This window comes from Conger conger, chromosome 15 (assembly GCF_963514075.1).
Source record: "Conger conger chromosome 15, fConCon1.1, whole genome shotgun sequence".
NCBI classification, from domain to species: Eukaryota; Metazoa; Chordata; class Actinopteri; order Anguilliformes; family Congridae; genus Conger; species Conger conger.
This window is the reverse complement of record NC_083774.1, coordinates 30843815-30856303: the sequence shown is the minus strand read 5'-3', so window position 1 is coordinate 30856303 and position 12489 is coordinate 30843815. Positions and strand designations below refer to the sequence as shown.

Genomic DNA, 12489 nt, shown 5'->3' with positions numbered 1-12489 from the left:
CGTGTTTCTTCATTTTGGTCTATCCGGGGCCCAAAGGATGCTTGCAGTGCCAGTACAATATTACAGACCGTACAGACAATATTAATCCAGATTATTTTAGTAGTAAAAATATGCACATTTACAACGTGTATTCCTACGTAATTAGACTAATTTAAGCAATGATTACAAATCACATGCTGTAGCCTGCCAGAAATTATGAACAACATTGATTTTCTAAAGTATGTGTTGTACAGATCATCATTTAGTTCAGGTTTTGTGAACTGACGGCTTCTGTAATAATATACAACGGCTGTATTTAACATTCTCACACACTACTTATATTGTTAACCACACTGACTGGGATACGGTTGAAATGGGCTACTTTAAATACCGCGCTTTTAATTCGGTACTCTAATATAATGGTATAAACAGTTTATTGGACGATAATACTATAATTAATTAGTCTATTGAACGATTAATGATAAGAAGTGTTTTCTTGGTTAGATTGGTTGCCATTCTAAAAAATTCTGCCTACGAGTGCACATTCGGTCGTCCGAATACCTTATAAATAAATTAAATAAATGACTTACTTTAATTAAGCTAATTTTAATATATGTAGTGTTGGTAATTTAGCCTACGCGTAACAAGAGTGAACTATAAATAGGCCTACCTACTCTTAACAAGCCTACTCGATTTGGTTGGTAACAGTTTTGGCAGCCTACAGTGTAGTTGGTATTAAACAGTTTCCCAAAACATGATTCTTTACATCGACAAAACATAACCTCAAAGTGGTTGCCGAAAATCCCTGCGCCAGAGCCCTGGTAGCTCGCCGTGATCGTATAGTGGTTAGTACTCTGCGTTGTGGCCGCAGCAACCTCGGTTCGAATCCGAGTCACGGCATTGTGGTACAATGTCACGGCATAAGGGCTCATTTTTGCTCAATATCAACAGTTTATTAAGCACCTTAATGACTAATAGGTAATGCAGCAAACATGTTGAACATTGAGCGAAACATAACGGTTTAAATCCATGACATACACAAGCACATAATGTTCAATTTTCACTCGACATAATTGAATGTTTATAGAAATGTACCTTTTGCGTTCATTTATTTACATAGCTTCAGAATTGTGAATAAGTCGGCCACACATTAACACCAGCACTTGCAGAATACCAACTGCCTCAACTGCCAGACTAATTAGACTCAAGTGTCCTTGCGTCAGTGTGTGTGTCTGCTTGCATTCATGTGCATATGCCCACATCAGAGAGCATGTATACAGGCCTATGCGTGGACGTACATGTATATGAATACATTGTATTTCTGAGTGTAATTTGCGTATTTTGTTGATAGCATTTATGTGCTGGAGGCAAACCGCCAGAGTGCGCCATTTGCACTACTCCTTTCAAATTCACATTTCACAAAGCCAACAGATATGTGCAAGGAGTAAACGGCCATTCAGAACAGTCCGCCTTATATCTCACACGAATGGCAAATTATTTATTCAGACTAGCCCTGCTTGTCCTTCCTCTTTATAATCACATTTCAAAGACATCCGCCAACATACCACCACTCAACTTTTTCTCGCTGAAGTAATTTGCTTTTAACGATACTAGAGTTCCTTGGTGTATCTTGCCGGGAAATGCTGCAGTTCATATTATTTGTATACCCACAGTTAATTGTTAAAGGTTAATTGTATTTCTGGGTGTGCTATAGGCCTACTCACGGTGCCAATGTGTATTTGCAAATACATGCATGCTGTGAGAAATTAAACATATGAAGAGGCAAAGCAAGAACTATACGATCATAAATAAATCTATTTCACTCCCAGAAAAAAGCTGAGTTTTCGTATACTAAGCATCAGACCAAGCAACAGATCCATCGGGAGATGCATTCCGTAAACCAGTCTAGACAAAAACGTCAGAACACATGTGGTCCTTACAGCACCAAACACACTGCACCATCTTCAACAGGCTGACAACAGAAACGTGGAATAATGGCGCCCTCTAGCGAAAATTTCCAGAGAAAACGTTCACACTGTTGACATTTATTGAAGTTTTCACGGATTGCGATAACACGTTTAAAACCTATGTATGTTCTGCTCTTTTAAATCTGGTCAGTACAAATGAAGCTTCAGTTATTTAAAAAAAATATCTATTTTCAGGTTAAAAACGTTGGGGGATAGTTTGATAATCATATTTGAAACAATGATAAATAAAAAAAATAACAGAACAAATAACGACATATAGAGATAGGTACGATAGTTCAACATTATGTACAATATGTAGGGCGACAGCCCCATCTGGATATGAATCCATACCAAAAGATGCACCTCAATTCAGATTAATGCGGGTATGGGGATTTTCTGACTGCAGGTATAGGGTATCTCAAAGCCTATTTATGATCTGCAAAACACGGACTAGACTCCTTTATGCACCCGTTTATATCGATCAGTCAAACGGGGATTATGTCTACATCTCTAGGAAATCAACACGTCATTTAATCAAACCTTCTTCACAACTATCTTCATGTAGTTTTTGCCTGTGAATATCAAGACCATATATAGCATATATCGTATTTTAAGTGGTACCTTAAATATGCGAGTTACCTGCACGATAATTACGGCATTAGGGCTGTCCAAATAGGCGTCGAGGGGGACTCCGAAATCGCACTTCAGAACCTGCCTCCGCGGCTATTGGGTAATTTAGAACTCCAAACGGGTGATACTCTGCGTTGGTATTGTCGGGTTCGAGTGCCATTTACCAGACCCCTCCCTTGTTGGTTTTCAGGGACGTCATTCTGCGCTTGTTGACCCGCCCTATAGGCTAACTGAAGTATGAAGCGGTGAATTGTGAATGGTTCACAGTACGGCTGTAAGCACAACGGATTGCGTTTAGAACAGGACCGCCAGTGTTTTCATGGCTGTATACAAACGCCGAGCAAACAGCGTGTTCACGTCTGCCGGGTAGCGATGCTTAAACCCTGCATACTGTCTCGCAACTCTTCAGCTGCCATTCAACTGGAAGACCGGAAAAGGTGGCTTATGTGACATTACTTCTATGCTGTGCTCAGTTTATTGTTCTGGTCCCAGACAGACGCGGAGGAGAAATTGTGTAAGAAGATGTTGAGTCGACTGATGAGCGGCAGCATCCGGAATCTAGAAAGAGAATACAACTGTACCGTCAGGCTTCTGGATGATACGGAATACACCTGCACGATTCAGGTTAGTCCACAAACAATTAGTGTCCTAGCTACTACTGTGTCAATGGGGTTTACTTGCTCTCACACTGATTCCCGACCACGGCTGCAGCAATAATAAATCATTGTTTCGTGCGGAGAGAAACGTGCTGGCACTGTTTAGTGACTGGCCACCTGCATACCCCAGGTCACGCTTCTTCATCTGCTTGTTGGGGATATGCCGAACTCATCCACGTATATTTTACCTGCACTGCGTAGTATCAAAGGGTTAAATGCGCTGTAATATAATTACTTTTTTGCGTGCATTGTTCGAGCACAATCATTTGGCAAGGTTAATTATTTTCGTGTGTGTGTGTGCGTGCGTGCGTGTGTGTAAGCGCTGTTGTCGTGCCCATCTCAAGGCAGCTTGTGCTGGGTTGACCATGACTATGTTTAATATGGACAATTTCACAAACCGATTTATGGATGTCATCGCCGTAGTGACTCTCTCACATACCTACAAATGAAGTTAGATATCCGATAGATAATTAACGGGAGCTTGGTTTGTGCATATGAATTCAAAGAAGGGAACTGCATTTGATGATATGTCTCATCGTGTCCGTCTATGTTTGACCTATGAGGCGTCGCTTGCAATACTATGGACACAACGACGGTCTAAAAACGCAAAACACATAAAACTCTTCACGGAATTTCAATGAAGAGAAGTGACGCAGTTGATTGTTTTTTTTTTTGTTTTTTTTTATCGCTGCGAATGCAGGCAGCATGGAGCGCACTGAATACACACAGAGCGTTTACTGTAGCTAAATTGTCGTTTGACCTTTTGAACGCTTCGCCTAGTTTAGCAGGGTAATTTATTGTAACGAACGCGGTTCTCGCACGCATAACGGGAACGCGGTAGTAGAATGCAGTGATTCACCGTTCCGTGATCAGCCTAGTGCTGCACAAAGCAGTGTTGGGCTACCGTGCAAGCTAATGGGCTACTGTGGAAAGATTCGCAAAATTTGATAGGCAGACAGTATTCCTAAGAGTGGTTTCTTTAATATTCAAGAGGCATTCAGAAGGTCCCTAATAAGACTGATTATTTTAATTACAGAATCAGTGTGGGACTTGCCACAAATTTGAAATCCTTGCAGAGTCATAAAAGTTTATCCATACGGGAAACTGCACACAGTTAACCATACACTACTTAAGTGGGACTGGATTAATTTTTTATTAGATTTCTGCATAGAAAATGCACATATCAGGAGGCAGGCTGCTTAACTCACTTCAGTCAGTCATGTTTCTTCTAATGTTCTTAAATACAAAACCTGAATATTTAGAAGCACCTTCCCCAAGAGTGCGATAGGACTCAGACTTGCAGCTGCTCCTCACCAGTTGTCTAATCAGTGCCGTCAATCATTTTATTTGCACGTTGCACACCACAGTGCAAGTTGTTTCAATACACCTGCTCCATTCAATATCAGTACAAAATGTATGGTCCTTGTATTGTTATAATGGATTTAATTATCACAATTTCTTCAATTTCATTGACATACTGTATTGTTAACAACGTGTCTTCATTAGTCATCACTGAGCAGCAACACGGCTGTGCAGCCAGAAGATCCCTGGTGTATCACTGAAACCATCAGGCAGCAGGTATTCCAGAATATTCCAGGGAGAATGTTATTGAAATATTATGGAGGGGTATTCATGTCAGGCAATATCCTGGAGCAGTTCTCTTTTGTAAGGTAGGCTTCTCAGTGTCCACATATTAACTCAAAAAGAAAGAGAGACAAGGGGGAGGAAGAGAAAAGCAGGGAGAGAAAATGAGGGAGAGAGAGCAGCAGGGGAAGAAATGGAGACTTAACCGAGAAGGCCAAAGAAAACTGATTGAGGACAGAAGAGAGAGATAGTGAGAGAGTGATGGAGAGAAAGAGAGAGAGGGAAAGAGAGAATATTATTATTTTCAACAGTATTGCCTTTGAATGAACCGGTGCTTGTGAAACTGTACCTTGTCGCTCTGGATAAGATTGTTTGCCAAATGCCTGTAATGTGATATAATGTAATTTTGAAAAAATAAAATAAAAAAAACTCTTCTCTTCAAAAACAGCAGTAGGTAGAAATGGTTCAGTGTGCTTTGATTGCAGATTGTAATTTGCCCCGTGGGATACCCAGACCTCTAATCCACCCTCAGTGGCACCTGCTATTGAGAGCCAGTGTGTTTCACAGCCACGCTCCACATTACTTGCACATTGTGAAAGGATTAAAGAACATACGTCTAAGGAAGTTATACTCACCTTCTACAATACTCTTGTTAGACCACACTTTGAGTACTGTGTGCAGTTCTGGGGATCGCACTATAAGAAAGATATAGAGGTGCTGGAAAAGGTTCAGAGAAGGGCAACCAGATTGATTGTATAAAAGTTAAGAGTTATGAGGATAGACTTAAGATGCTTAATCTCTTTAACCTTTTTAAAAGGTGACTTGGGAAGATATTAGGAAGTCTTTTTATTATTTATTTTATTTTATTTTTTACACAGAGAGTGGTCACTTTGTGGAATAGCTTGCCAGGACATGTAGTAGAGGCAGAAATACTGGGGGTTGTAAAGACCAAGCTTGATGGAGTGCCAGATACTATTTCAGTTTTAGGCTTTTAACTAAGCAGTAGGCACACTTGGTAGAAAATGTGAGCATTGCTGGACTGAATGGCCTATTCTTTTATGTTATGTTTACAAATTGTGTGTCTGTGGGTATACTGTAATAATATGTGTGTGAATGCAATTATCTGTGCAGGAAAAAAATGAATAAGCTTAATATGCACCCTTTTCAGCATTTTCAGAAGGTTACAGAACTGGTTTACTTTGTTCCACAGAAATGGCATGTGTGTGAAGACAACACTTAACCTGTCATGTTTAAAAAAGAAGGTGCGATATGATTGATTTTTTTTTTTAAACGCGAGCTGCAGGAAGAAGCTGAAGGCTATCGATATCCCGTCTCTTCTCTCTTTGTGTACCAGTCCTGCTTGAGAGTTTCATTTATTTTAAGTTCTTGTTTTAAGTGAAAAGAAAAGCAGTAACAAGCACAGATGGGGAGGTGTGCTTGTGCAGTGGAAGAGCGCTCTAAGATGACTGCTACCCCTGAATGATACCTCGCTGCGTTTGGAGAGTGCACCTGGATTTGACAGAGGCCCTTTTTTGTGCATCCTTTGTGAGACAAAAACCCACGTCTTATCTCTGTTAAGAAGTACACAGGCAGATAAACTGTAAAACTTTCTGGGTTAGCATTTAGAATTCTGTGTGTGTATGTGTGAATGAACGAGCAAAGGATCAAATGAATACACAAGCGTTACTTTTTAGCTCTTAAAATGATGTGATGTGAATACAGACAACCCAAGTCTCCCAGAATTCAGCACCTGCACCCTGAGGGGCAGAATTCTCTCGGCAATCAGCAATGGGCTGGGATTTTCACTTACAACAGTCTCTATAGTTTGTAGGGAATGGTGCGCAAAAAAAACAAACATCCAGTTCGCAACAGTTCTGCAGACAAAAACGACTTGTTAATGAGAAGTCAGTGGAGAATGGCCAGACTGGTCAAAGCTGACAGAAAGGGACGGGCAGTAACGCAATTAACAGCAGCAGAAGACTTAATAAGTCTAAAAAATAAGTCTAATCAATACCTAATAAAGTGTTTGCTGAGTGTATAAGGAAATGTAAGTTTAAGTAAGAAAGACACATCTCATGTGAATGTCAGTCAATGTGGTATGAAGTGCACCGCTCCCTCAGTGTGCAGCAGCAGGGTGTGATGGGAGGAAGCTCAGGTGAGCTGTAGTCTGGCAGCCACACCACCACAGCAGCAGCAGCAGCAGCAGCAGCAGCGTGTTGTGATGATGTCACCGTGATCTTGAGCCTGTTGTGATATTGAATGGGATTATAACGAAGGGTGGAGTGGCATATGGGGCCAAATAATAGTGTCAGAGTAAATGGATTATGAGTCGTATGATGTCATATGAGTATATGAGCTCAGAAAAAGATAATCGAGTTCTCAGTACAACTTCTTCATTAAAGTAATGTTAAATAAAAAAGATGGCTGTGTGATGTCATGTTTTGTGTTTACTATGCAGCACTTTTATTTGGTACAAAAACCTCTCATCATAATGAGAGGGTTTTGAGGTGGTTGAAGTATGATGACTTGAGTGGGTTCTAAAGAAGAATGGCTTATGTAGTGAGCTGGATCTAAAGAGGGGATTTATAGAATATGTAAACTATCCCTACATCTTATCTTATCCAATCAGATGATGAATTTTATTCCTTCATGTTTGGCTTCGGCAATATCGGTGGAACCTGTGGAAGAACCTATGCACTTGTAAATTGCTTTGGGTTAAAAGTGTCTGCCAAATGACAAATATCTAAATCTAAATGTCTTGTTTAATTACTTAGTGAACAGGTTCTAAGGAATGGCCGTAAGGACTAGTGAGTGGGTTCTAAAGACACATTTCTGTGCGCATGGGGAATGGGTTCTAAAGCAGGATGTGCGGGCTCTCCTCTTGAGTCTGGGGGACCCATGTCTGTTACTCTCTACGCCTCCACCCCTCTGTCCCCAAGCGATCGGCCAGTGATTGGTGCAACCTTCTGGTGATGTCAGCAAGGGGCAAGAGGTGCTGCTCTCCCCATTTACAGCAGGTCCCCCCCCCCCCCCACTGCTGAGATGGCAGGGCTTCCAGGAGCCGACCGTGGTCTCCGGACACCCAGGCGGAGAGCGAGCAGCGAGCGCTGGAACTGGGTCACCCTTTCATCTCTCCACTGTTTGTCCTGAGAGCCAATCCCCACTGGATGGCTTTTTCATTACACCCAGATCTGTTTTCCTAAACGGTATAACCGGTATCTCTGATATCCCTGTCACTGGCTTGGCTCGCTGCGCTGTAGAGAAACGTGGGCAGGTGTTAAAATCAGGGTGCCTAATTCGAGTCGCCGATTTGCGTGTGTAACAGCGATGACGGATACAGGTGCTGTAAGTAACGTGATGAAAACAGTGTTACGGTGTAAAAGACTCAGAGGACACGCGCACCCCAGACCCTCAGGACCTTTCAGAGGCTTCACCACTCATTCCTTCTCCTCCCTACAGGTGGGGTTTCAATCGCTCTCTGTCTCTCTCTCTCTCTGTCTCTGTCTGTCTATGTCTCTCTGCCTCTCTCTCTCTGTCTGTCTCTCTGCCTCTCTGCCTGTCTGCCTCTCTGTCTCTCTGCCTCTCTCTCTGCCACTCTCTCTGTCTCTCTCTGTCTCTCTGCCTCTCTGCCTCTCTGCCTGTCTGTCGCTCTCTCTCTCTCTCTCTCTCTCTCTCTCTCTCTCTCTCAGTTTCAGTTTGAGCAAAGGGAGTGCTGGTGTCACCTCATGTACCCAACTGCCCTCTGTGTTCAGCCGCTGCTGAATATCATTCTTCTCCAGGCCATAATCTAAGATGCAACAACACTTCTTAAACCAGGCATTCAGGCTTATGTGTTCCTTTGTGCTGGTCTTGGTCTTAATATGAATCTCACTATAACGTGCCCTGGGAAGCTTGTAGAGACAGCACTTTATGAAAGCTTATTGTATTGTATTGTGCCTTGGGTTGCCTGGGTGAGTCGGCTTTGTTTGGACGTGAGTAACACACGCACACAGTAACAACCTGTGCGACGGAGGCTTTGCTCAAGAGTAATCGGCTGGCTATTTTAAATAATGCATTTCTCAAGACTCGTTTTTCAGACTGTACCCCCGCATTCAGAGATCGGGAGCATCTCTAGGTGGCATTTAACTAGTGCATGGGCAGCACCCCCAGGTGCCGCCCCCGGCTGTGCGCCCCAGAGCGCCTGGTGGCTGCGTGTGGACACGTCACATTTGCCTGAGCCACAGGAGAGTGAGGAGATTTTGCTGCCCCCAATGTGATATGTGTTGATGCTGTATGTTAGCTGGCCCCATGTGATACTGTATGGGTTAATATGTTTCAGCTGACCCCATGTGATATGTGTTGATGCTGTATGTTAGCTGGCCCCATGTGATACTGTATGGGTTAATATGTTTCAGCTGACCCCATGTGATATGTGTTGTGCCGTTAGTGTTTAACTTAATTAATAATTAAATTGAAACGCATGTTTTAATTGAAACCCATTTTTACAGGTTGACTTGTATTAACGGACCATATGTTACATTACATTAATGGGATACAGTTGATTAGACTAAGCTGGAGACAATCCTCCCCTGGAGTAATGCAGGGTTAAGGGCCTTGCTCAAGGGCCCAACGGCTGTGCGGATCTTATTGCGGCTACACTGGGGATCAGGGACACCGGGGATCGGGGACTGGGTCCCAGTCATGTGCCTTAACCACTACGCTACAGGCCGCTATGTGCATTGGGTTGATATGTATTAGCTGCCCCCATGTGATATGGGTTGATATGTGTTAGCTGACAATATGTGATATGGGTTGATATGTGTTAGCTGACAATATGTGATATGGGTTGTTACTGTATATGTTAGCTGCCCTTTTGTGATATTGGTTATGTGTTAGCTGATCCTATGCGATATAGGTTGATACAGTATGTGCTAGCCGATCCCATCGGTATGCATTGCAGTGGCTCATTTATTCTGACCTGCCACTTGGCATTGGTACATCCTGCTGTCGACTTCATTTTTGAACCTCCATCCCAATCGCTGTTCTGTGCCCCGCCCGTCAGCCACCTTTTTCATTGGCCTGAACCTGCTCTGTGACTGTTTCATCTCTGCAGCTCTCTGATCTCCCTCTCAGCCTGTTACAAGCACTTGACCTTACGGCCTCTTTCTCTCTCTCTCTTCTGAAGGTGTTTTGGGTTTTACAGATTTTACAGATCTAGATATGCCCTGGGTCAGGCTGGCTTGTTTTACCACCACACCGCTGATATTGTGTGGACGGCTGAGCACAAACAACAGCTCACTGTGTGCTAGTGTGTGGAACTGTGTTCTTTACAGCGCGGACATGGAACCCAAACGCCGATGCTTGGGTTTCTGCTGTTTGGAAACGCAATTTTCTCCAGAAATTGTTGGTTGTGGAATGACGTTGGTGCCAGGGTGGTTTGAGTATCTCAGAAACTGCTTATCTCCTGGGATTTTCACGCATAACAGTCTCTACAGTTTTCAGAGAATGGTACAAAAAAGACATCCCCTGGTCAAAGCTGACCGGAAGGTCACGCAAATAACCACACATTTTGGTATGCAGAAAAGAATCTCTGAACACACAATGCATCAAAACTCTTAAGTGGATAGGCTGCAGCAGCAGAAGACTTAATACGTCAAAAAATAAGCCTAATAAATACGTAATGAAGTGCTCAGTGAGTGTATTTGGCTTCTTCCTATATATATATATGATATATAATAATCCTCAGGCTGAGATTCTCTGGTCCTTTAAGAAGATTAATAATGTGGGATATATTTGTATATTTATCCTGCAGTGTTAGCTTCTAGGTCAGAAGTGGGAGGAGCTCTAAACCTTCAGAAGTCTGGGGTAGTGTGATTTTTATACCAGGCGATGGGGTTCATCCCTAAACATGACTACTTTCAATTACATAATATTGCTGTGTCCCAAACATTATGATGCCCTGAAATGGAGGGACTATATATAAGCACTGCTATAAGTTATATATTGTGAAACCAAAGTGTATAAAAATGCCCTCTATTAAAATCTGACAATGTGCATTTAACCACATTTTATTACAAATCTCAAATAGTGGAGTACAGAGGCAAATACAATGATTGTTCTTTGTCCCAAACATTATGGAAGGCACTGTTGTGGTTTTTACATAGCTTGTGCAGTACCACCAAAATGTTGAATTATTTGTTTAATGAACAGTTTGGTGTGGTCGTCATGTAATCTGAATAAAATATGACATGGACTCTCAGGGAGTATACAGTACTGTATAATTGACAGAGAAAAAAAAGAAGAAGCAGTGATTAGGGACGGTCCGGTTAACGTTGCTGGATAAAGTGAATTCAGTTGAAAAACAAATTAAGCTGTGGCTCTGATGCCTTTTGAGATGGGTTCTGTCACAGCTTTGATGAAAGCTTGTTCGCTTTGCTTCCCGCGCATAAATCATTCCGTATTAAAAGTCATATTTTGCATTATTTTTCTGAAATCTGCTCTGACATTGCAGCATAACCCGCAGAATGTAATGGATTCCTCTGCACACTGCAGAGTCTAAATTGAAGAGTGGACCTTTAATATAGTGTGTTTGCTGTCACAGGTTGCGGCTGATGTAGTTCCTTGATGTGTGGTGAGAGAGAGCCGGGTTTGGGACTGGCTCCAGAATCGGGCCGCAGTGCAGGAACCAGTCTGCAGAATCCTGCAGTGTGAGAGGCACAACAGTGGAGAATGCTTACCTGCACACACACGCATCCACACATACACACCCTCACGCACACCCACATAAACACCTGCACACACATACACACCCGCACACATATACACCCGCAGGCACACACATGCATACACACCTTCACACGCACACCTGCGTGTGCACATATGCAGATACACACCCTCACACATGCATACACACCCTCACGCACACATACACACCCACACGTACAGCTGCCTGCACACTTATACACCTGCACATGTATGTATACACATGCACACCTGCATACACACATACACTCTCGCATGCATAGTTGCACATGTACACATACACAGCCGCACACATACACCTGCACACTTATGCACATGCGCAAGTACACACATCCACACATACACACCCACGCACATACATATGCACACATACACACCCGTACATACAAACGGACACATACGCACATACACATCCACACATCCACACCCACACACGTACATATACAGACATGCATACCTATACACACACACACACACACATACATATAGAGTACAATGCAGAATTTTGTTAAGTCATGGTAATACAGTGTCCATTTCTTAGTCTGTGAGCATGCAGGCTCATACAGTACTGAACAGTGGGCTGACTGTTTTCTGTGGTGTGTCGTGCGTGGAGGACCGTTATATCTGGATTTCCTGGTAATATGTAAATATCATCATAGATTCACACTGTTTTTAACAGCAAACACGGCTATAATTTCACTGCTGTTCGCTTCACAGTTTGTACATTAGCACGGACCCCATCCCTGCCTTGAGCAAGGGACTCAAGCTGAATCGCATCAGTAAATCTCCACATTGAAATAGATGAAATGTGCTGGGAGCCTGCAGTCAAACCAATGATAATAATGATTTTTTTTATGATTTTACAGCATGATCTCAGCCCCTGCCCTCAGTCTGCTGTCCATAATGCCTTGTCACTGTATCATCAGCACTGT

General features: G+C 42.7%; 1 protein-coding gene and 1 non-coding gene across 2 annotated transcripts in view; both read left to right on the top strand.

Moving 5' to 3' along the window:
* Positions 1–807: 807 nt before the first annotated feature.
* trnah-gug (transfer RNA histidin (anticodon GUG)) lies at positions 808–879 on the top strand. The gene has a single exon. It is a non-coding gene; the product is annotated as a tRNA-His (tRNA).
* A 1981-nt stretch (positions 880–2860) lies between these two features.
* Positions 2861–12489, top strand: part of LOC133111726 (FERM domain-containing protein 5) — a 97598-nt gene continuing 87969 nt past the window's right edge. Inside the window, exon 1 of the mRNA XM_061222281.1 lies at positions 2861–3200. Coding sequence (XP_061078265.1) covers positions 3099–3200 — 102 coding nt within the window. The 5' untranslated portion in view covers positions 2861–3098. The remainder of the gene's footprint in view (positions 3201–12489) is intronic.